The sequence below is a fragment of the Oncorhynchus mykiss genome, chromosome 18, assembly GCF_057628025.1.
Source record: "Oncorhynchus mykiss isolate SJ-2025 chromosome 18, ASM5762802v1, whole genome shotgun sequence".
NCBI lineage: Eukaryota > Metazoa > Chordata > Actinopteri > Salmoniformes > Salmonidae > Oncorhynchus > Oncorhynchus mykiss.
This window is the reverse complement of record NC_143039.1, coordinates 57,113,307-57,140,137: the sequence shown is the minus strand read 5'-3', so window position 1 is coordinate 57,140,137 and position 26,831 is coordinate 57,113,307. Positions and strand designations below refer to the sequence as shown.

The following is a 26,831-nucleotide window of genomic DNA, read 5'->3' as shown; positions in this document are numbered from 1 at the left end:
GACGTCTCCTCCGTGGCTGACAGCGTCTAACCAACCATGTCTGTTCTGTGAAACATTCCCAGTTCCCACAATTCCTCTCTTGTCCCCTTCCCTACCTCCCATCCCATCCCCAACCCACCACAGTTCCCAACGTTAATATGTCCATGTTTTTTGTATCTCCTTGTAGAATGGGGAGAATTAGCTGGACGCTGGAGAAAGTGTCTTCCTCAACGCAGCAGACATTAACTTAAAACGGAACAATCCATTCCTCTTGTTTTCTTCTTTCTCTCCCCTTTAAAGCAGTGTTCTTTAATAATCTAAACAAATACTAAAAATGAATAACTGTTTCTTTCTATCTCTCTCGCTTCCTCTCTCTTTCTCTCTCTTCCTCTCTCTTCCTCTCTCTCGCTGTGTGTTGAGCAGTACTACCTTTATAATTTCACTCCTCACATTTTAACCAAATTATTTTATTTTCCATAAAGTCTAATCGTCCTCTGCAGATTGAAGTCTGTCTCAGTTTCTTTGACTCTATCCTGGAGTTTCCATGTAGAGATTACACAAGGCCTGGACTATAGACTGTTGAGTAGGCCACATATACAGTATAGAAGTATAGATTTGTAATTTATTTTATGTATTTATTTTGGATTAGTAATAGTTCAAGATTTAGCTAAACAACACATTTTCATCTGTAGTCCCTGTGCAGACTGTATTAATATGTGGTATTATATTAGTATTATAGTATTACATTATACTATATTATCGTAATGTACAGTACCAGTCAAAAGTTTGGACACACCTACTTATTCAAGGATTTTTCTTTATTTTTACTATTTTCTATGAAACTATGAAATACACATATGGAATCATGTAGTAACAAAAAAGGGTTAAACAAATCAAAATATATTTTGGATTTTAGAATCTTCAAAGTAGCCATCCCTTGCCTTGATGACAACTTTGCACACTCTTGGCATTTTCTCAACCAGCTTCACCTGGAATGCTTTTCCAACAGTCCTGAAGGAGTTCCCACATATGCTGAGCACTTGTTGGCTGTTTTTCCTTCACTCTGTCGTCCAACTCATCCCAAACCATCTCAATTGGGTTGAGGTCGGGTGATTGTGGAGAATGAATAACTTGATCCCGTCCAGGTCATCTGATGCAGCACTCCAACACTCTACCTGGCCAAATAGCCCTTACACAGCCTGGAGGTGTGTTTTGGGTCATTGACCTGTTGAAAAACAAATGATAGTCCCACTAAGCGCAAACAGATGGGATGATGTATCACTGCAGAATGATGTGGTAGCCATGCTGGTTAAGTGTGCCTTGAATTCTAAATAAATCACAGACAGTGTCACCAATAAAGCACCATCACTCCTCCTCCTCCATGCAACACGGTGGGAACCACACATGCGGAGATCATCCGTTCACCTACTCTGCGTCTCACAAAGACACAGCGGTTAGAATCCAAAATCTCAAATTTTAACTCATCAGACCAAAGGACAGATTTCCACCGGTCTAATGTCCATTGTTCGTGTTTCTTGGCCCAAGCAAGTCTCTTCTTCTTATTCATGTCCTTTAGTAGTGGTTTCTTTGCAGCAATTCAACCATGAAGGCCTGATTCACGCAGTCTCCTCTGAACAGTTGATGTTGAGCTGTGTCTGTTACTTGAACTCTGTGAATAATTTATTTGGGCTGCAGTCTGAGGTGCAGTTATTCTAATGAACTTATCCTCTGCAGCAGAGGTAACTCTGGGTCTTCCTTTCCTGTGGCGGTCTTTATGAGAGCCAGTTTCATCATAGCGCTTGATGGTTTTTACGACTGCACTTGAAGAAACTTTCAAAGTTCTTGAAATTTTCCAGATTGACTGACCTTCATGTCTTAAAGTAATGATGGACTTACGTTACTCTTTGCTTATTTGAGCTGTTCTTGCCATAATATGGACTTGGTCTTTTACCAAATAGGGCTATCTTCTATATACCACCCCTACCTTGTCACAACGCAACTGATTGGCTCAAACACATTAAGAAGGAAAGCAATTCCACAAATTAACTTTTAACAAGGCACACCTGTTAATTGAAATGCATTCCAGGTAACTACCTCATGAAGCTGGTTGAGAGAATGCCAAGAGTGTGCAAAGCTGAAATCAAGGCAAGGGATGGCTACTTTGAAGAATCTCAAATATAAAATATATTTTAATTTGTTTAACACTTTTTTGGTTGCTACATGAATACATATGTGTTATTTCATAGTTTTGATGTCTTCGCTACTATTCTCCAATGTAGAAAATAGTAAAAATAAAGAAAAACCCTTGAATGAGTAGGTGTTTCCAAACTTTTGAAGGGTACTGTATATCAGCTTTGATTAACTAATTTGTGAGTCTTGACATACAACAGTATAATTTGTACCCCCCCCCCCTCCCCCCCAAAAGAAATGTACAAACATGTTTTACCTGAATACCTATAATTAAATATATGTTTATAAGTATAACATAAATGCTTCAGCCTGAGCCTAAATCTTGTCATGGAAACTCCACTTTGCATTTTGTGTACTACTCACCTGTTGTCTCTCTCTGCACTTACTTTTCTGTCATCTACCTGTCCTCAGTTTAAACGTGTTATTTTTTTTTAGTTGGCTTGACACGGGTTCCTCATTGAAACGTTCTTCACAATCTCTGTTGATTGTCCAACAGGTCGAGGAAGCAATGCTACTTAATGAAATAACATGTAATTTATTCTATACTTCTGACCAGAGTGCAGTGGGGGTGAAGGAAACCAAGGTAAGAATTAGTAGACAAAATATAATACTGAGTTTAAATACTATCAAAACACTTCTCAAATCGCACCTGCTATAGCTAGCTATTATATTATAGGCGAGTGTTAAAATACAGTGGTTCATTCAAATTGGGGTTAGAAAAAAATATTTCATTTGTATCCTGTTTTTAGACATATCTACTATTCACACACTGTTTGTATTGCATATTTTAAGTAGTTTTGTGAATTCCTTACTAGGAACAAAATTATTCACTACCAAAACAGTGAAAAGGTTGCAATTAAGTAATTAATAAGGGAGAACCATGCACCATATTGATAATTTTTATTAGCCTTCTGTTACATATTCATTTGAGAAATGTAATACAAAATGTGCAAAATAGTAAAAACAAGATTTTTTAACTGATTTTCAAAACCTTTAAATGTAATCTAGAGACATATTTCACCATCAATGTCCGGCTCTGACCCATGGACAAGTTTCTCTGTATTCACAGACCAAGCTTCTCGCACATGTGGCTGCGTTTACACAGGCAGCCCAATTCTGCAATTTATTTCACTAATTGGTCTTTTGACCAATCAGATCAATTAACATTTGAGCTGCCTGTGTCGTACACACTTTGGCTGATTTTGACATGTAACTGTGTAACCTTTGTGGCAGGAGGGATTAGGCTGAGGACCTTGTCCACTGTATACCATATTGTAGCAACCTTAACTCAACACTTTAACCTCTTGGCGTAACGGTTAAGGTATTGGCTTGACAGTTGTTGGACCTCGGTTCGAGTCCCAGTTGGGCCTACCCCCCGAATTCGCTACAATAGTATGTCCTTGATTTAAAGCGAGAAGAATTGGTTTCGTCCAATTAATTTGACTTCCAGGAAGAGCAATTATCTATGTCTTTAATGTAGATTACTTTATCAGATGTTTTTTTCAATAGATGTAAATAAATACAGTGGATTACCAATAAAGAGTCAGTTACCAAAACAATTATGTCAATACCAAAATGAACCAAATTGTTTCGGTTGTGGACGTTTCAGTTTTTAGTTATTATAGCTACTGTATATTTTGGACATATATTTTTGTCCCAAATACATACAATTTTGTTGTATATTATATGTTTGGTATTGACACATCATGTGGCTATGATGGAGAGGGATGCAATCCCATTTCCTGATTATAGTTGTAAGGATGTGGCTTAAGTCACATTCATTCTACAGTCTTTTAATGTGTGTTTCGGTAGTGACATACAAAGTGGGGAAATCATTTTTTAGAGAAAGATTTTTTACAATAAAGTAGCAGTATCTTTCAATTGAATAATAAAACAAATCAATATGTTCTATTGAAATAATAGTGTGAAAAAAGATTTTAAAAATATTGAAGCACTTTGTTTTCAAACATACATTTGAGGAGCCAGGGTGGGGACAGCCACCCCCCACTAGAAATTAGTATATCAACAAAGATGTTGTACTATATTAATTTAACAATATGTGTGTTATTGCCTTGGCATGAATTAGAATAGATCATGATGTTAATAAATGTCCTAAGTTTGGAGACATCTGTTTTTTTAAATAGTTTTTTTTGACTGGGAACAGCAATTTTAACCACTTCTGTTGGATGATATACATATATACACTACATTGCTAGAAGTATGTGGACACCCTTCAAATTAGTGGATTTTGCTATTTCAGCTAGACCCGTTGCTGAAAGGGGTATAAAATAGAGCACACAGCAATGCAATCTCCATAGACAAACATTGGCACTTGAATGGCCATACTGAAGAGCTCAGTGACTTTCAACGTGGCATCGTCATAGGATGCCACCTTTCCAACAAGTCAGTTCGTCAAATTTCTACCCTGCTAGAGCTGCCCCGGTCAACTGTAAGTGCTGTTATTGTAAAGTAGAAACGTCAAGGAGCAACAATGGCTCAGCCACGAAGTGGTAGGCCACACAAGCTCACAGAACAGGACCGCCGAGTGCTGAAGAGGTCACTCACTACGAGTTCCAAACTGCTTCTGGAAGCAACGTCAGCATAAGAACTGTTCTTTGGGAGCCAGGCCTAATCGCCCAACATCAGTGCCAGACCTCACTAATGCTCTTGTGGCTGAATGGAAGCATGTCCCCGCAGCAATGTTCCAACATCTAATGAAAAGCCTTCCCAGAAGAGTGGAGGCTGTTATAACAGCAAAGGAGGGGGACCAACTCCATATTAATGCCCTTGGTTTTGGAATGGGATGTTCAACGAGCAGGTGTCCACATACCGTTTGCCGTGTAGTCTAGCTTTAAGTGCATAAAGTATGTAGATAGTTCTCTGCTAGCTGTGACAGTTGAAAGGCATACAGGGGAGAATTTCTCTTAAAGGGATATTATTATTATTAATAATGAGTGTTTTATTATTTCATCAATATTTATATTGATTTACAACCAAACCAACAGAAGCTGGGGGGTGCTGTACACAGTGCTTTGTCCTCTGCTACTCAACTCAACTCAATCTGGGCTCTTTGCTTATGCGCTCGCTCTACTCTATCACTCTTATGTCACTTCTGGTCAGAAGGAAAGTAGTTCAAATGTTCTAAAAATAATAATACCGTATCAGTGGATAACCCTAGTCAAAGACACTGCCAACTGAGGATGAGAAAATGAATGGCTTGCACTTTGCACTTTCTTGAGAATCCCCTCCTGTTTAAGTTTCCCTCAAACTTTCCTCCTTTTCCCTCCTGAACAACGGTCACAGTGGAAACGCTGTCCACTTTGTTTTCATGTCGTGCTGTTTTACTCGTTGACCTGTCATGCCTAGAGGAGAAAGAGGAGACCGTGTTGTGTTTTCTGATCTTTCTAGCTGCATCTGAATTGAACCCTCCTCCCTAGATAGCACACTACTTTTAACCAGTACCCTATGCTCGAAAGTACTGCACTATATAGGGTGCACCCTATTTCAGTTGCACCCTGTGTCTTAAAGTCTTTTAGTAGTCTGTCCCTGTTGGACATACTTACATGCACTGAGCCGTGTCCTCCCTCCACCTCTTGTCGTTTCAGCCTGTGGACATTGGTCAAGCACCGGTCATAAATGCATCTGAAGGGAGCAAAGTGGACATTGAAGCCTTCAGTCAGTTTACAAAAATTATCACCCCCGCCATTACCCGAGTGGTGGACTTTGCCAAAAAGCTGCCTATGTTCTGTGAGGTACGTAAGCAAAGCTATTTCCTTTATTGAAACTAAAATGTAAAATGTAAATATTATCAACGTTTATTGGGGATGTGTGTTTTATATTTGTGTTCTCTTTTCGTATGCTTGATCGCCTGCTTATCATAGAGAATGTCAATAAATATATTGGTTCTAAAACACTATAACTTAAACGGAAACAAACTCAAGTTTAAAACTCAACATAAGCAATTTTACTCAAATAGAAACTAAAATGAGAGAACATTTTAAATGTAAAATTAATTCACTATTTAGTTTATAGTTAAATAGAAATTGTGTCAAATATGTTTTGGCTTAGTGCTATATTTCTACTTGTCTTTCATATTAAAAAATGATGAAATACCTTAAAAACTCACTAATACTAAAACTGAAATAGAAATGGTCTCAACATGTAAACTAAACTAAATCAACATTATTAATAATATTTTAAACTAAACTGAAATTCAAATTCATTTCAAAAATAGCAAAGGAAAAAAGCATTTAGTATGGGATGTACAGAGTTCAGTTTGTAATAAATGCTAACACTACTACTATATGTCAACATAAATGTTCTAATATCATTTCTGGACTTTTGACCTCTCCTGCACATGCTCCTTTTAATTCTTACAATCACATCAGTCGTTCATCGTTCGTGTGCAAATAAATCATTAAAAAATCAATAACAATGTTTGCTTTCTGTGTTTGTCTCTCTCCTCCCAGCTGCCTTGTGAAGACCAGATTATCCTATTGAAAGGCTGCTGCATGGAGATCATGTCTTTACGGGCGGCCGTTCGCTACGACCCCGAGAGCGAGACGCTGACACTTAACGGGGAGATGGCCGTGACCCGCGGCCAGCTGAAGAACGGAGGCCTGGGTGTGGTGTCAGATGCCATCTTTGATTTGGGCGTGTCGCTGTCGTCGTTCCACCTGGACGACTCTGAGGTCGCTCTGCTACAGGCCGTCATCCTCCTGTCCTCCGGTGAGAGAAAGATACATGCTTGCCGGCCCACACACACACCTGTTGCGTTACCACACTACCAGACATCCGGCCCCTTGTTTTCGCTAGACGCAGGCTTATGGGTTTTGTCACCTTCCAAAAGCATTTTAAAGGGCAAGGGGGTCATGGCCATTGAAACTGAGGGGCCACAGTCCAGCAGCAGTTTTAGCCACTTGTAAGCTGACAATATAGAAGATATCTCTTTTTTTTACAGATAGTTATTTCAAAGATATCCTTTAAAAGGTGCCCCTTTTAAAAAACTGAGTGAATTTGAACGTAACTATTAGAGTCTTCCAAAACTTTCAAACGAGTGTTCTTTAATATTCTATATCGTGTTGTTGTTCATTTTAATTTGGCATGACCTGCCATTTCAATGTTGAACTAGTTGGCATGATGACAAGTACATTAAAAGTAGATTAGGTAGGAAGTAGAATACATTGTAGGTGAGACAGAAAGAGAGCGGCAGGCCCCTGAGTTCAAACAGATAGAGGATTGGTCGAACAACACGCCATATTAACCCCTGTCCCGTGTGTATGTAATTCTAGAAATGTTTACATTAACGGTGTCCTGTCTCAGACTTGTCATTAAATGTGAAGCCTGTTATTTTATCAAATCAATTCTCTATATGTAATTATTGTTACGTGATTAAACTAATCATGTAAACTTTAATTAACGAGGAAGCCGGGGCACCACAGAAAATGTTCAGATTACAAAGTTATAATTTTCCCGAATATAACTCTTCAGATATTTTAATATCTGATCAATTAGTCTTTAATTAATGAATTATTACCTCATCAGTTCTCATTCCAAATGTCGTAAAATTATTGGCTATCTGCACGAACCTACGAACTATGAATCACCCATACACCAATTGCCTCAATTATTTATTTACTAACTAATTAAACAATTACAGAATATACAATACATAATAACATTATACAGTAAATACTGCCCCTAGTGGACTAAACAAAAACAGTTTGGTTATAACACAATAGATTCAGAGAAAAGAGAAGGGGGGTTTGGAAGGAAGACTAAGGAACATGGGTATCTATCGGACCTGGGAAGCTATTCTCACATAAATGCATATGCCACATATGCCAACGATCGCTCATTCGGAAAAGCAATGCATTGTATTTATGTGAAGCTGGCTTCGATAGTTGAGCTGATGATGTGAGGCTGGTTTGCCCAGTTGAGGTCACCATTGACCTTTGTAGATTCTTCCGGGTCGTCGGGTGAGAGGTTCACGTGGTCTGAGAGGTTAATCTCAATCTGGAGATGCTTCCTCGTCAGTCAGTGTTCTCGTACTAGATTTGCACATATGTTCAGCTGCAGTCTGATATATGCTAGTTTAGTGTGCACTTCTTCGTTAGGTGATCAATAGTTCAGATTTCATACCATTTCACGCGTGGAGCAAACTCTCACGTTTCCTGGTCTGTAGAGTTGAAATTAGAATTAGCCCTTTTAAACGTGAGGACAAGTCCTCAAGGAATTTGGAACTGAGTTGACTTTTCGTCACAGAGGCTTTTATTCAAAAGTGGAAAAGGGGTTGGTTCATCATTTCCAACCAATGTTTATTCATTTGGGCGTGGCTACTGGCTTAGTTAAACTTTACAAAGGAAGGCAAATTCTCTCATTTTAAAGGTTAACATCATATTACATCATTTCGCAAATAGTTTAATCTTTACATTTTATACAAGAATTAGATGCAAGCCTCATAACTGAGGAACCTATATAAACAGAGTTTGAGTAATGTGGCTGTATTGTCTTTCATGAGGTCACAAACATTAAACAAAATGGACCAGGTCATATCTGGCTTCTCCACCGACTGCTTACACATTCTCCAAAATGAGAATATTGTTCAATTCTCAAATTCTGAGATGTAGTAGAATTTGGCGGGAGAGTTCCTTTGTTCTACTGTGACCCTCTCTCTCCCATACGGCATGGTCAGGGAGACAAGTAAAAGTGCCCCTCCCCTTAACAAGAGAGGGGGGGTTATTCACATCTCTGCTAGCCAATTCACTGAAAGGGCTAGTGTCATGAAACTTACATTACACATCTATGAACACACATGGATGTGCTTATAGATGTGTATTCTTTATGATATACACTTCAATTGTACACAATAAATATATATAATATATATATATATAATATATACAATGAGTGTACAAAACATTAGGAACATCTGCGCTTTCCATGAGATACTGTAGACTGAAAAGGTGAACCCAGTTGTAGGTTAAAGAAGGATTTTTAAGCCTTGAGACGATTGAAACATGGATTGTGTATGTGTGCCATTCAGAGGATGAATGGGCAAGACAAAATATTTACAGTGCATTCGGAAAGTATTCAGACTCTTGACTTTTTGCACATTTTGTTACGTTACAGCCTTATTCTAAAATGTATGAAAAAATGTTGTTTTTTTCTCATCAATCTACACACAATGCCCCATAATGACAATGTGAAAACCGTTTTTTAGATTGTCTTTGCAAATGTATATTTAAAAAAAAAAACAGAAATACCTTACATAAGTATTGTACCCTTTGCTATGAGACTCTAAATTGAGCTCAGGTGCATCCGGTTTCAATTTATCATCCTTGAGATGTTTCTACAACTTGATTGGAGTCCACCTGTGGTAAATTCAATTGAATGGACATGATTTGGAAAGGCACACACCTGTCTATATAAGGTCACACAGTTGACAGTGCATGTTAGAGCAAAAACCAAGCCATGAGGTCAAAGGAATTGTCCGTAGAGCTTCGAGACAGGATTGTGTCAAGGCACAGATATGGGGAAGGGTACCAAAATAATTCAGCAGCATTGAAGGTCCCCAAGAACACAGTGGAACCACCAAGACAATACCTAGAGCTGGCCGCCCAGCCAAACTGAGCAATCGGGGGAGAAGGGCCTTGGTCAGGGAGGTGGCCAAGAACCCGATGGTTCTGACAGAGCTCCAGAGTTCCTCTGTGGAGATGGGAGAACCTTCCAGAAGGACACTTATCTCTGCAGCACTCCACCAATCAGGCTTTTATGGTAGAGTGGCCAGAAGGAAGCCACTCTTCAGTAAAAGGCACATGACAGCACCCTTGGAGTTTGCCAAAAGGCACCTAAAGGACTCTCAGACTATGAGAAACAAGATTGAACTCTTTGGCCTGAATGCCAAGCGACAAATCTGGAGGAAACCTGGCACCATCCCTACAGTGAATCATGGTGGTGGCAGCATCATGCTGTGAGGATGTTTTTCAGTGGCAGGGACTGGGAGACTAGTCGGGATCGAGGGAAAGATGAACAGAGCAAAGTACAGAGAGATCCTTGATGAAAACCTGCTCCAGACCGCTCAGGACCTCAGGACTGGGGCGAAGGTTCTCCTTCCAACTGGACAATGACCCTAAGCACACTGCAAGACAATGCAGGAGTGGCTTCGAGACAAGAGGCCCAACCAGAGCCCAGACTTGAACCCGATCTAACAATAGCTGTGCAGCAACGCTCCCCATCCAACCTGACAGAGCTTGAGAGGATCTGCAGAGAAGAATGGGAGAAACCCCCCAAATACAGGTGTGCCAAGCTTGTAGCGTCATACCCAAGAAGACTCGAGGCTGTAATCGCTGCCAAAGGTGCTTCAACTAAGTACTGAGTAAAGGGTCTGAATACTTATGTAAATGTGACATTTCAGCTTTTTATTTCTAGTACATTTGCAAAAAATTTTAAAAACCTGTTTTTGCTTTGTCATTATAGGGTGTTGTGTGTAGATTGATGAGGAACATTTTAATGTAATCCATTTTAGAATAAGGCTGTAACGTAACAAAATGTGGAAAAAGTCCAATATTTTCTGAATGCACTGTAAGTGCCTTTGAACAGGGTATTGTAATACCAGGCACACTGGGTTGAGTTTGTCAAGAACTGCAACGCTGCTTTTTAAGCTCAACAGTCTCCCCTGTGTATCAAGAATGGTCCACCACCCAAAGGACATCCAACCAACTTGACACAACTGTGGGAAGCATTGGAGTCAACATGGGCCAGCATCTTTTGGATCGCTTGTCTCACCTTGTACAGTAGAGTCCAGGCCCCGACGAATTGAGGCTGTTCTGGGGGCAAAAAGGGGAGTAACTCAATAGTAGAAAGGCCTGATGTTTTGTACACTCAGTGAATATATTTATTCATATACAGTGACTTGTTAGCAAAGAGCCTGTAGTTCCTGTGGCTTTACCCCCCCCCCCCTCCCCGTGAGACCTACAGCAAAACAATCAGTAAGCAATGAAACAGTCGGTAAAGCCAGTACGTCAGTGTGTGCCGGCCTGTTTTCATGTGTGATTAACCACAGTCAGTCACACGTCAATACTGCTGTTACCTTCCACCAGAGGTCTGTTTAAACCCATTAGGCCAATCTTTCACGTAGCGATTATAAGGGATTACAGAGCCCACCCTAGGAAAGGAAACCATCTAATGATGAGACTACAATGGCCGTCCGGGGGTTTGACGTTCAAAATCAATAACTTTGTGCAGGGTCCACACATCTCCCTCCCTCCATCTCTAAGATGATGCCACTCTGTTCTGTGAAGCCATCGATGTCCTATTATATCCACATGCACAGATCGTCTGCATTGACTTTTATAGTTGTGAAATCAATGGCAAACGTGAGCCAATCTGGTATTTGTTTGAATAATTCTGTAGCATACTTACTCAAAACTCAATACTTGTATTAATCAGATGTTCTGTAAATCTATCACACATGCAACCCCTGGAGTGACTTAGTAGTGCTAATGAAACAAGCCAGTGACCGATTACAGGATATCCAATTAATACAAGTGTTGAGTTATAGTCTCTATCTCCAGTGAGATCGTGTTTGTAGATTTGGGTTGAATTAATATAGAATTGTTCTATCTACGTGACAGTAGTAATATACAGTACAGTATGAAACTCATCCATATTCATCCTTTTCTCCTTTCTGTCTATCTCTCCCTCCCTCCCCAGACCGTCCGGGGCTGACCAGCGTGGAGCGTATTGAGCGCTGTCAGGAGGAGTTCCTTCTGGCCTTTGAACATTACATCAACTACCGCAAACACAAGGTGGCGCAATTCTGGCCCAAGCTGCTGATGAAGGTGACGGACCTGCGGATGATCGGGGCGTGCCACGCCTCCCGCTTCCTGCATATGAAGGTGGAGTGCCCCAATGAACTCTTCCCCCCACTCTTCCTGGAGGTTTTTGAGGATTGACGGACAGACGGGCCCACACACCCTGCCGAGGTGTGTGTCAGAGTGTGTGTGTGCGTGGGCGCCTGGCCGGGGCTACGACAGTGGGCCTCAGAGTGGCTCTAGGCGTCTTGGGACACGTTGTTGGAACTCTCATTAGCACTACTGAGTCACTTCATTCCATACCTTAGGTGTAGCCTAGCTTCTCAGCCTAGTTCTTATGGATGGAACCATCCCTTATGATGCGGGTACATGTGAATAGCATTTTCTTTTGGTTTTTATTTTGTAAATGTTTCACTTCTCAGTTACTTCTCTATAAGTTTTTGTTGTGTTAATTGTACAGTCTAATTTCTGTCGTCGACGGTGCTCGTTCAGTCAGTCATACAAACCATGCAACGTGTAGTGTTTAATTTGAGTCCATTTTAATACCGAATGCTGACTCCGCCAACACTGAGAAGGTCAGTGACAGACAGCAGAAGCCAGCTAACCAGCATTATTCCCTTCCATTTCGCATTCTCTTCCTACGATACTTCCCCAGTCAAGGGATGTGGAGTAGCTTTCATACAGGTGTCCTTCTGGTGCTGGTGTTCTGTGAGAGCTACAGTTGAAGTCGGAAGTTTACATACACTTAGGTTGGAGTCATTAAAACTTGTTTTTCAACCACTCCACAAATTTCTTGTTAACAAACTATAGTTTTGGCAAGTCGGTTAGGACATCTACTTTGTGCATGACACAAGTCATTTTTCCAGCAATTGTTTACAGACAGATTATTTCACTTATAATTCACTGTATCACAATTCCAGTGGGTCAGAAGTTTACATACACTATATTGACTGTGACTTTAAACAGCTTGGAAAATTCTAGAAAATTATGTCATGGCTTTATAAGCTTCTGATAGGCTAATTGACATCATTTGAGTCAATTGTAGGTGTACCTGTGGATGTATTTCAAGGCCAACCTTCAAACCCAGTGCCTCTTTGCTTGACATCATTGGAAAATCAAAAGATATCAGCCAAGCCCTCAGGAAAAAATGGTGGACCTCCACAAGTCTGGTTCATCCTTGGGAGCAATTTCCAAAAGCCTGAAAGTACCAGGTTCATCTGTACAAACAATAGTAGGCAAGTATAAACACCATGGGACCATGCAGCCGTCATACCGCTCAGGAAGGACACACGTTCTGTCTCCTAGAGTTGGACATACTTTGGTGCGAAAAGTGGAAATCAATCCCAGAAGAACCGCAAAGGACCTTGTGAAGATGCTGGAGGAAACAGGTACAAAAGTATCTATATCCACAGTAAACGAGTCCTATATCGACATAACCTGAAAGGACGCTCAGCAAGGAAGAAGCCACTGCTCAAAAAACGGCATAAAAAATGGTGGTATGTAACTGCACATGGGGACAAACATCATACTTTTTGGAGAAATGTCCTCTGGTCTGATGAATCAAAAATTGAATTGTTTGGCTGTAATTATCATTGTTATGTTTGGAAGAAAAAGGCAGAGGCTTGCAAGCTGAAGAACACCATCCCAACCTTGAAGCACGGGGGCGGCAGCATCATGTTGTGGGGGTGCTTTGCTGCAGGAGGGACTGGTGCACTTCACAAAATAGATGGCATCATAAGGGAGGAAAATTATGTGGATATATTGAAGCAACATCTCAAGACATCAGTCAGGAAGTTCAAGCTTGGTTGCAAATGGGTTTTCCAAATGTGCAATGACCCCAAGCATACATCCAAAGTTTTGGCAAAATGGCTTAAGGACAACAAAGTCAAGGTATTGGAGTGGCCATCACAAAGTCCTGACCTCAATCCTATAGAAAATTTGTGGGCAGATCTGAAAAGGCATGTGCGAGCAAGGAGGCCTACAAACATGACTCAGTTACACAGCTCTGTCAAGAGGAATGGGACAAAATTCACCCAACTTATTGTGGGAAGCGTGTGGAAGGCTACCCGAAATGTTTGACCCAAGTTAAAAAATATCAAGGCAATGCTATCAAATACTAATTGAGAGTATGTAAACTTCTGACCCACTGGGAATGTGATGAAAGAAATAAAAGCTGAAATAAATCATTCTCTCTACTATTATTCTGACATTTCAGATTCTTAAAATAAAGTGGTGATCCTAACTGACTTAAGACATGGAATTGTTACTAGGATTAAATGTCAGGAATTGTGAAAAACCGAGTTTAAATGTATTTGGCTAAGGTGTATGTATATTTACAACTTCAACTGTATGCTCAGTGCTGCCATCCTGCAACATTCAAATACACTCTGACTGTACTCATATCCTTCACACCATAGAAATAGTAGAACAGGCATTCCCATTCAAGTAAATGTTCTGTAATGGGATGGGTGGACCTGCAGCTATTCTTATTCTAATTATATTTCTATGATTCCCACCACAAGCTCCCACATGAGTAGACCCGGTCACATTTCTAACAATGGAAAGGCACAACACTATACAACTCGTCCACAGAGAAACAGCTAGCTAAAAGACGTCTTGTTTCTCCTCTTCTGTGTTAAACCTAAACGATCAGGACAGATATAAAAGCACAATTTGACATGAAGTCAGCAAAAAGACTGAATCCGTTCTATAACTATCTCTTTTCTGAATGATGCTACTCATGCAGTGCCAAAAAAATTGCTAATTCATTCAACTGTATTGGATCGTTTCCCATGAACCTTCTTTTAGAGCATTCTTCTAGAACATGCTTCCGGCTCTCATTCAAGCTGTAGAGTGTAGACTCGCATCATGAAACAGAACGTTATTGAAATAGTGTAGCTCATGAGCTGCAGACGGACAGACCAGACAGACACTGTGAGCTGTGATCCAGGCAGAACCTCCTCCTGATGTCTCACAAGACCCCATGGGAACTATTGACTCATTGATGTTCATGCGTTATATTATATTCTCAACATGAGAGTTACTGTATGTGATGATGGTGATGATGCTCCCTCCTATAAGGACTGGTGGGTTCTATGATACTTGCTTATTGGCTGATTCATGCCTGTATGAATGACATGTGGGTGGAGTCTGGGGGTCAAACCCTATGTTGACCACAGAGGAGAGAATCGCTGCCACTCGGGGTGTAACGGTACACGTATCGAATTGGTACAGGGAGCACGGTTCGGTCCGCATTGTGGACCCAAATAAATATATTAAAACAATGAAACACTAGGCCGATAGGCAATGCCATGAACTGCATTGTATGCCTCTTGAGTAAATATTTCAGGTTTGTCCATTAAAACAACTAGAGCCTATGTGCACCCTGTAATCAACATTTAAATATTACATCTCAAACAGGTAGTATCCACTTTATATAAGCAAGCTAAAGTCGACGTTGTCAATGAATTGGCAAGTGCATCCTGTACTGCGCTTACTACAGATGGATGGACCTCCAGTGTTACAGAGAGGCTATAACATTACCCCGGAGTTAAAAATGAGAAGTACCCTGTTACAGACACGCTCCCTTTATGAGAGTCACACAAGTGTGCATCTTTTTCTCTTTGTAAGAAAACACTAAATACCATGTCTGAGCCATGTTTGCATATTGATTTCATACGCATATTGCACTTTATTTTAGTGTTGTTGTTGATGAGTTAATCGCGTTTTCCTTTGAGAAAATACAAAGTGTTTGTTATTCCTGATGGTGCTCTCATCAGGCGTTATATGACTCATGATCATATATGGATTCAGGAATACCAACACTTTGGATTTTATTAAAGAAACAAACATGTACTACAAAAACTGTTGGCATTTCATTTTCCCGCTGTACCAAAAACCGAACCGAATCGTGATCCCAAAACCACAATAGCAACTGAACCATGTGTTTGGTAAACCATTACACCCCTAGCTGCCACGTGAATTTAATGACAACAATAACAATAAAAAGGTACGGAGAAAGAGCTGACAGATTGAAAAACTCTTCAGCTATTGCTCATTTTTCCTCTTTATTTTGGTTGTATTTTTCTTGGGGGGGAAAAAATATGATATTGTGGTTTGTTTGCAACTGCAAAAAAAATGCAGCTTTGTGTAAAAATACATGCATTACTATCCAAGCTTCAAACTACTCCTCAAAGCAGCTTGTGTTTTCTCTGTAAATGTGATGCCTTTCATAAAGCAATAGACTTTGCAGTGTTTGAATGACTAGGACCTCACAACTCACACAAACTGCACAGTTAACAATGCACAGACAATCAGAGAGAAACAGGCGGGAAATTGTAAACAGGAAGTGGCGCAGGGTCCAATTACTTCCTAGTTCACAAGTTGAACTGGGACACAGGCTAAGTCAGTGGCCCTAGAATGAGTTGTGACAATCAGCATATTTGATGCTATCCGTTTGAAAAAGGCAATGGCTGCACAGAATGGCTAATCTTGATCATAGAATGAGTAGTTATTTGCGATGCAAAGTGATTTGTAGTCATCTGTAAACATGCACTCTGCCGAATGTCACCTTATTCCACAAGATACTTCTTAAAGCGCCCGTGTGGTATTATCTCTCGTAAGAGTGGTCACTCTTAACTCAGTTACAAACCAATAACAACAAATGTTGCACCAATAGAAAAGAAGCTATTTTACAGTACTATAGAGGATAAAAGGATGTATATTTTCAGACTGCATAATTTTTTACAGATAATGTATGCATATTATGAAAATGTTACTGTTTTACGTAAATAACAGGGAAAAACAATCTTTCCCACAATTTCATTTGCAAACCACAACGACATACTGTTTTACATTTGTTTAGATATAACTATGTGAACTTCATGAACTATAAGATTCATAGACAGATTGCAGTGTTAGTTTCACCTTGACAAAATATCAGTTGGTTAATGTATGGAACTCTATCAGTGGTGGCTGGTGGCATGTTAAATGGGGAAGACAGGCTCATAGTAATGGCTGGAACAAAATCAATGGAATAGTCTCAAACACATCAAACATCTGGTTTCAATGTTTTTGATACCATTCCATTTACTCATTATTCATCATTCATTATTATGAACTGTCCTCCCCTCACCAGCCTCCTCTGAACTCTATATATACTGTCAGGGGAAAAAACAATACATACTGCAAAATTGGGCTGGACAATTTGAATAAAGACGTTATTAATGCAAGACCAGCTCCTTTTCTGACAGCATCCCCAACATCAGCCAAGCAAATCCACTCACTGTTAAAATAATAACCCAGAATGATTTACTTGTGTTTTCATGTCTTATTGTCTAAGCAGATAAATACCAACAATATGTTGTTCATGATGTAGTAAACATTTATCAATGATATCTGGAATATTGGACGACAAGTCTTTGGAGAGAGTGAAATTATAGTGTGTGATGTAAGTGTAATTGAATGAGAATGAGTCTGAATATGACATGTTTTGGACAGAGTGCTTTGACTTGGGTGCCCTGGAAGAAAAGACAAGTTGCACAAAAAAATTGAGATAATAATTATGAATTTGGATTCTCATGATTATGCCGATGTTTGCACTTAATGTGAATTGGATGTTGAGAATAAAGATGGTTTTGAGAAAATGTCATGAAGTGTTTTTATTATTTGTAAAATATCACACGTTCCCAAAGGACAACCTCAAAATGTCATCACTCATGAAAGGAAACTAACAACAATCACTAAGACAACCAAAACAAAAAGAGGTTCTGAAAGACAGAAAGCAACTAAAAAGGGGTTTCAAAAAGAAACCCACCATGAGTGCCCACTAAATTTACCTCAGGTAAGACAAACTAACAGGGGAAAAACACCAATTTAGGATATGGAGTAAAACAAATATGGCGCGAGACAAACACAGGATAAAACTCCAGCTTCTTCCTGGCTAACTAAAGTAAAAGCGCTAACGTGAGGTGTAGCATCATCTCTCCAGCTGATGCACTGGGCCAGCAGATATTAAATACCTGCTGGACCAGCACAGGTGAAACACATCCTGACGAACGGGATGACTACAATCAGTGCGTACTTCAGCTAACATGCTAACCAACCTCGAAATAGACAGAAACCGAAACCCATATTACGTTTTCGAAAGTCAGATCTATCATTTACTGATCATGATATTGTAATGAAGATAATGTTGAATGATAATTCCGTTTATGAGTCAATGTGTCACACTCTGACCATTATTTGCGTTGTTTGTTTTTATGTTTTGTTTGGTCAGGGTGTGATATGAGTGGGCATTCTATGTTGTATGTCTAGTTTGTCTATTTCTATGTGTTTTGGCCTGATATGTTTCTAAATCAGTGGCAGGTGTTTGTCGTTTTCTCTGATTGGGAACCATATTTAGGTAGCCTGTTTTGTATTGTGGTTGGAGGGTTATCGTCTATGTTATGTTGCATGTTAGCACAGTGTTTCTATAGCAGTCACGGTCGTCTTGTTTGTTTTAGTGTATTTCATGCATTCACACCATGCTGCGCTTTGGTCTCCTCAATACGACGATCGTGACACAATGTGATAATTGTGCAAACGCCCCACCATCCATGAAAGGGTCATAGCCCCTAAAAGCCTCTCTCTACAATTCAACTGAAGTGCTACAGGTGTGGGATCTTAATTTGATCCGTTTCTCACAGCAGGAATTATAATTAATGGACATTTTTGTAGGGATTGATACATTTTTGGTTCGGGCAAATCAAGTCTGACATTTTAAAGAGGAAATAACAAACTTTAGAAGCCTTTTTTAAACGTTGAATACACTAAAAGTTTGCATTTCCTGTTTTGCAGGACATTTCCTGCAACCACAGGGGATCAAATTAAGATCTTGCACTTGTACACATTGCCAAGGCCTTTTTTTTGCCCTTTTCAAAACCATCATTAATTCAGTGCTTTTCCTTGGTCAGTATTAAACCCAAGGTTGATTCAGACCAAGCCCAGATTTGATAGGGGTCATAACTTTCATCATCTCAGCCATTTCAAAAAGGTCAGAGGTCATTCAATGTTTCACATGGGAAAGTGTAGGTAATCCTAAAAATAAAATTAGTACATGCAAATGACATATGTGAGTGCATGTATACTCTGTGCATTTGTGTGTAATATGATTTGTTTGCCCTCTCTGACATTTATTTTGGCTCTATTTAATCACTCTGCCTGGATATTTATGTTCATAGCAGTAATCCTCAGACAAACCAGAACAGACTAACCCTAAAAAAATCTAAATTCCCTTCTTTTTTTAATAGACTCGCTCCTATTGAATAACAGAATGGAGGCTGTTTTTGTCTATTTGAAATAAAACAATATGACCCAATTAGGTAAAGTGGAAAAGTGAATAACATGTGACTGTGGCACACAGAGAGAGAGGGAGATAGGGAGGGGGAGGGAGAGAGAGAGAAAATGGGGGAGAGAGAGAAAGCTGCTGCTGTGTTTTCAAATGTCAGGGTTCAGTTAGTGGAATCACGGTGAACATTGGGATAAAGCTCTGTAGCACCATACCATTCCTCCTTTTAAATTCACACCAAAAATACCATATTTTTATTTTTTAAAAGATGACAGGACTTGAGCTACATGAATTACTAAGTTATTATGTTGAAGTAATATTAAATAAAGCAACATTTTGATCAGTGGTTCATCTTCTATAAAGGGACAGACACAGACAGCTACAGGATCAAAGATTCACCTTGTATCTGATGTGTCCATAAAAAAAACTAATGTCAACGGTTGGTTAAAAGAGCAACACTTCTCTCTGCTGGTTGAAGTTTGTACCAGGTCCAGGGATGATGGCGTCATTTTAGCATAATTAGTAAGCACGTTTCCATCCAGTAAAGTCATACCATATAAAAAAAACAATGGTGGAAATAGGAAGGTTCGGTGTATTTGTACTTGTTCATGGTGGGTTCTTTTTGTGTCTCTAAAATGTATTATGCGGAAAATGGCTGTGGAAACGCCTTTACGTGAAAATATCGAAGTAATATAATACCGAAGAGTCACGAGATGATATGGTGTGTGGTCCTCCCACTACGACTCGGGAAAAAATTTATAATAATAATATATAAAAACGAGGACACGGGAAGCCATGCAGTTTATTTCAGGCTACAGGTTAAATAAATTATGATGAACTTCAAAGGGTGGTGAAAGTACAAGGTGATGGGCTTGATGCTGCTTTCCATATCGAGGGTCCTATTCTAATGATATGATGATCGATGCTTCACTGCTGTTTGACAAATAGAAATATTCTTGTTCTTATCCATAACATTCTCATCATGTAGATTAGACCACCTGCACAGCCTACCCGCACTTTAACTGCAAACTGTTGGCTAGAGCGAAGGTACAAAGACCAGAGTAGGCACATTTGCTAGTTAACGCAACAGTTTTTGTGACAATCAGTAGAGTTGAAAATGCTATGGAAACACACTGGCCTTTAGATTTGTATTTGGTACATGAAAGTTTACGCGAAAAAGTTCACTTTGTGTTCACAACATCATCACGCACGTATTTTTAATTGCAACAGGTTAATTTGGTAGAAACATACCACTGGTGGGGAAATGCGCATATTTATGTGGATTCTAGAATATTCATATTAAAATCTGTTGGATGGAGTCCTAGCTACAGTCAGTTATTAATTACATTAAATTCAGGAATTCGATTTTGTACTTGAATAGTTAAAAATGAAGATTAAAAGCTAACTCGGCAAGTAAATTAAGTGTAAGAATTGCTATCAATAGATAAATGCAATACAAAGTGATTCCTTTTTATTACAATAACCAGTTTCCATCCAACCTTTCTATGTGAGTAAAGTGGGCTACATGTCCAATAGAAGACAGGCCCGAAGGAAAGAGCAAATTTGTCAGTAAACTTTCCCAAATGACAACAAAACAAAATATGCTAGACACGGTGTGATCTTTTTGTGTAAGTAAAATTCATTATACGAGAAATGGCTGTGGAAACGCTATTAATGTGCAAATATTGATATAATAACTATCACGCGATGACGTATCGTCTTCCCACTAAGATTTGGGGAAAGCAAGCAGTTTAATAGGCTACAGATTAAATAAATGATGAACTTCAAAGGGTGGTGAAGGTGAAAGGTGATCTTGATACTTCTTTCCAATAAATATCGAGGGTCTTATTCTGGTGATATGATGATCAACGCTTGACTGCCATTTGACAAATAAAAATACTCGATAATAATCTCATGTAGATTTTACCAGCACTGTCTGCGAGTTGTTGGCTAAAGTGTACGTGTCAATACCAGAGTGGGCACATTTGCTATATAACGTAACTTTTTTTGTGACAAAACCATCAGTAGAGTTGAAAATGCGATGGAAACCCATTTGACTTGTATGTTTTATCCTGGGACATGGGAATTTAACCGCAAAAGGGATTTTTATGTGCACTACCTCATCATGCACAGCCTTTAATCTGCAACAAATCAATTTGATAGAAACATCTCTGTTGGGAAAATGGGCATATTGTTTTATGCAGATTTTAGAATATAAGCATGAAAATCTGTTGCAAATTGGATGTAAACCTAGCTAATGGGATGCAAAGTTGTATATTATTGAGGACTTGAATACTTTTGGGGAAATGCTTGCTTAAGCATTAAGCATCTCAGCCTCCAGTATTTATGCTGCAGTAGTTTATGTGTCGGGGGGCTAGGGTCAGTTTGTTATATCTGGAGTACTTCTCCTGTCCTATTCGGTGTCCTGTGTGAATTTAAGTGTGCTCTCTCTAATTCTCTCTTTCTTTCTCTCTCTCGGAGGACCTGAGCCCTAGGACCATGCCCCAGGACTACCTGACATGATGACTCCTCCCCAGTCCACCTGGCCGTGCTGCTGCTCCAGTTTCAACTGTTCTGCCTTATTATTATTGGACCATGCTGGTCATTTATGAACATTTGAACATCTTGGCCATGTTCTGTTATAATCTCCACCGGCACAGCCAGAAGAGGACTGGCCACCCCACATAGCCTGGTTCCTCTCTAGGTTTCTTCCTAGGTTTTGGCCTTTCTAGGGAGTTTTTCCTAGCCACCGTGCTTCTACACCTGCATTGCTTGCTGTTTGAGGTTTTAGGCTGGGTTTCTGTACAGCACTTTGAGATATCAGCTGATGTACGAAGGGCTATATAAATACATTTGATTTGATTTGACATTGGCATCATGTAGAACTGTTATTCATAAGCAAGAGGTTTTGTATGTGCCTACAGGTTTGTGGCATCAGAAAGTATTCAGACCCCTAGACTTTTTCTACATTTTCATAAATTACAGCCTTATTCTTAAATGGATTAAATACATGTTTTTCCTCAGCAATCTACACACAATACCCTATAATGACAAAGCGAAAATAGTTTTTTTATACATTTTTGCAAATGTATAAAAGAAAACAGAAATACCTTATTTACATAAGTATTCAGACCCTTTGATATGAGACTTGAAATTGAGCTCAGGTGCATTCTGTTTCCATTGATCATCCTTCAGACGTTTCTACAACTTGATTGGAGTCCACCTGTGGTAAATTCAATTGATTGGACATGATTTGTAAATGCACACACCTGTCTATATAAAGGTCCCACAGTTGACAGTGCATGCCAGAGCAATAACCAAGCCATGAGGTCGAAGGAATTGTCCGTAGAGCTCCGAGACATGATTGCGTCGAGGCACAGATCTGGGGAAGGGTACCAAAATATCTCTGCAGCATTGAACGGCACCATCATTCTTAAATGGATGACGTTTGGAACCACCAAGACTCTTCCTAGAGCTGGCCGCCCAGCCAAACTGAGCAATCAGGGGAGAAGGACTTTGGTCAGGGAGGTGACCAAGAACCCGATGGTCACTGTGACAGAGCTCCAGAGTTCCTCTGTGGAGATTTGAGAACCTTCCAGAAGGACAATCAGGCCTTTAAGGTAGAGTGGTCAGACAGAAGCCACTCCTCAGTAAAAGGCACATGACAGGCTGCTAGAGTTTGCCAAAAGGCAACTACAGATTTTCAGACCATGAGAAAAAAGATTTTCTAATCTGATGAAACCAAGATTGAACTCTTTGGCCTGAATGTCAAGCATCACATCTGGAGGGAACGTGGCACCATCCCTACAGTGAAGCATGGTGGTGGCAGCATCATGTTGTGGGATGTTTTTCAGTGTCAGGGACTGAGAGACTAGTCAGAATCAAGGCAAAGATGAACGGAGCAAAGTACAGAGAGATCCTTGATGAAAACCTGCTCCAGAGCGCTCAGGACCTCAGACTGGGGCAAAAGTTTACCTTCCAACTGGACAACGACACTAACCACACAGCCAAGACAATGCAGGAGTGGTTTCGGGAAAAGTCTCTGAACGTCCTTGAATGGCCAGCCAGAGCCCAGACTTGAACCCGATCGAGCATCTCTGGAGAGACCTGAAATTAGCTGTGCAACAACACTCCCCATCCAACCTGATTGAGCTTGAGAGGATCTGCAGAGAACAATGGGAGAAGCTCCCCAAATACAGATGTGCCAAGCTTATAGTGTCATACCCAAGAAGACTGTAATCCCTGCCAAAGGTGCTTCAACAAAGTACTGAGTAAAGGGTCTGAATACTTATGTAAATGTTATATTTCAGGTTTTTATATTTTATAAATTAGCAACATTTTCTAAAAAACAGTTTTTGCTTTGTCATTTTGAGCTATTGTGTGTAGATTGATGAGGGCGAATTTTTTTTATACATTTTAGAACAAGGCTGTAACATAACAAAATGTGGAAAAAGTCAAGGGATCTGAGTACTTTCCAAATGCACTGTACTGGTGTTGTTAAATACCTATTGTGCACGAATGGGAAGTAGGGTTTTACATTTGTTTTGGATAAGAGTTTGAAGTATGAGGCCATGAAGGTGCAGAGGACCATACTAGGATGTAACTAGACTGAACACAAATATAAACAGCACAAGCAACAATTAAAAAAATGTCACAGAGTTCAGCTCATATAAGGAAATCAGTTTATTGAAATACATAAATTAGGTCCTAATCTATGGATTTCACATGACTGGGATTACAGATATGCATCTGTTGGGTCACAGATATCTTTTAAAAAAAAAGTAGTGGCATGGACCAGAAAACCTGTCAGTATCTGGTGTGCGTGACCACCATTTTCCTCTTGCAGCGCAACACATCTCATTCACATAGAGTTGATCAGGCTGTTGATTGTGGCCTTGTGTCCCACTCCTTTGCGAATTTGCTGGTTATTGGCGGGAACTGGAATACGCTGTCATACATGTTGATCCAGAGCATCCCACACATGCCCAATGGGTGACATGTCTGGTGAGTATGCAGGCCATGGAAGAACTGGGACATTTTCAGCTCCCAGGAATTGTGTACAGATCCTTGCGCCATGGGTCCGGCCGTGCATTGTTATGCTGAAACATGAGGTGATGGTGGTGGCTGAATGGCATGACAAAGGGACTCAGGATCTCATCACGGTATCCCTGTGCATTCATATTGACGTTGATAAAATGCAATTGTGTTCATTGTCCGTAGTTTATGCCTGCCCATACCATAACCCCACCACCACCATGGGGAACTCTGTTCACAACGTTGACTTCAGCAGACCGCTCGCCCACACAACGCCATATACGCTGTCTGGTACAGTTGAAACCAGGATTCATCCATGAAGAGCACACTTTCCAGCATGCCAGTGGCCATCAAAGGTGTGCAATTGCCCACTGAAGTCGGTTCCGACGCCAAACTGCAGTCAGGTCAAGACCCTGGTAAGGACAATGAGCACGCAGATGAGCTTCCCCGAGAAGTTTTCTGTCAGTTTGTGCAGAAATTCTTCACGTTGTGCAAACCCAGTTTCATCAGCTGTACGGGTGGCTGATCTCAAACGATCCCGCAAGTGAAGAAGCCGGATGTGGAGGTCCTGGGCTGGCGTGATTACGCATGGTCTGTGGTTGTGAGGCCAGATTGACATACTGCTAAATTCTTTAAAGCAATGTTGGAGGTGGCTTATGGTAGAGAAATTAGCATCCCTTTCCCTGACAAATCTGGTGGACATTCCTGTAGACACAGCATGCCAATTGCACGCTCCCTCAAAATTTGAAACATCTGTGGCATTGTGTTGTGATACTAAACTGCACATTTTTGTGTTGTTTTGTCCCCAGCACAAGGTGCACCTGTGTAATGATTATGCTGTTTAATATGCCACACCTGTCCAGTGGATGGATTATCTTGGCATAGGAGAAATGCTCCCTAACAGGGATGTAAACATATCTGTGCACAAACTGAGAGAAATAAGCTTTTTGTACATATGAAACATTTCTGCGATATTTGAACTAATGAAACATGGGACCAACACTTTACATGTTGCATTTATATTTTTGTTCAGTATAGACATAGGTATGTAACCATCTAAATCTATGGTTGTAATACCTACTTGGAATATTACCATTTAGGTTACAGTATCTCAATGTTTCCGCTAATGTCTTTCTCTTGCTGCTGGTTGTGGCCAAATCCCAAACTATTTTTAAATGAAATACTGATAGAGTGTGTGTGTGTCCTGAAAACAAGTTCTAGGAATTAAGCTCTTCAAGTGGAAGTCAATGGAACCGGATCTGTGAAGGACTCAACCTTGTCAAGCGGAGTTCTAAATAGCAGTGCGATTTAACCTGAGTAATTGTTGCCTGTGTTACTGGTTCTCAGTGGCCTAATCATGCTTGGACAGTGGGAAAGCCTGCTAAAAAGAAATGACTAACACTGTATACAGATAGATTTCTATATGTAAATAATATATTGCATACTGCAATGCTTTCAGAGAGAAAACAGAGACTGACAGACCACAAGGTAGGTCAGCGATGCACACGATTGACAGAACAGAAGCACGGAGGATGATGGAGGATGAAGAGCAGGTGAGCTGGAAGGAGAGAGAAACGAAGGGTTTGAAATCATCGATCAATCAACGGCATAACAGACATTATCATATGGAATGCCTGCAGCTCAATTGATTACAGCCCTTAGTCTCTTGGTGTTATTTCTAAAAGGAAATTACAATCTCATGTAATATTACAATCATACTGTATTTGAATAGAATCTACCTATTTACAGCACATCATAACTATATCTGTAGTCTATGTACAGGTTTGAAAAGTACAAAAGCATCAGTCTGTCTATTCAAGTTAAGTGGTCCTCTGTTGAAACATTTGAGACAGTAGTATAAGAGTTGCTGGTGGCGGAGTCCAACGGAATGACAAAAAAACATTTGTACATTTCTCTCCCTTCCCACAAACACTGGCCCCACAGAAGCACGACAATTGTGCATAGCCTACATGCATTTATGAATTATGTTATTTTTTGTATAGATTATTTATTTCCAAATGGGCTTATACACGATATCAATGTGTGCAAAAAACATTTTTTCATGAAACAAATTAAATACAGTTAACAAATATGCATAATTAGCACTCAAAAGTAGTTTCTGTTAAATCAAATTGCGCAGTTTAATTTTATATTTTTTTTACCCAAACTGTCACCTAAAAATTTGCACCCCCCAAAATGACAATAACAATTTTATCCTTTTGACATGGAAATAACAACTAAAATGTCTTCAAGTGGAGATGTGTTGAGTCGATAGGTTTTATTGGTTACCAACGTTAACCTTTGTCAGTTCGAATAACCTCAATGCATTTGATTTCCTGTCCATTTGCACTCATATCATACAAATGCGGTCTATTACCATACACTATAATAATTAAGTGACTGGACCGTGTTTGTCAATGATGGACTGCAGTTAGTTCATAACCTTACAAGAACATTATAATTTACAAGAACATAATTTACAGCAA

The 26,831-nt window shown here is 39.8% G+C and overlaps 1 protein-coding gene across 12 annotated transcripts in view; it reads left to right on the top strand.

Annotated features, from left to right (window-relative positions):
* LOC100135978 (thyroid hormone receptor beta) overlaps positions 1-17,629 on the top strand; it is a 147,002-nt gene extending 129,373 nt beyond the window's left edge. For 4 of the 12 annotated variants that reach the window (XM_090208852.1, XM_090208853.1, XM_090208854.1 and 1 more), the window contains 4 exons: positions 2,726-2,752; positions 5,775-5,921; positions 6,639-6,897; positions 11,884-17,629. In XM_090208852.1, coding sequence (XP_090064978.1) covers positions 2,726-2,752; positions 5,775-5,921; positions 6,639-6,897; positions 11,884-12,125 — 675 coding nt within the window. In that variant the 3' untranslated portion in view covers positions 12,126-17,629. Of the gene's footprint in view, positions 1-166; positions 2,753-5,774; positions 5,922-6,638; positions 6,898-11,883 lie in introns of all 12 variants that reach the window. The other 8 variants (XM_090208848.1, XM_090208850.1, XM_090208849.1 and 5 more) reach the window with 3 other exon arrangements.
* Positions 17,630-26,831: the final 9,202 nt, after the last annotated feature.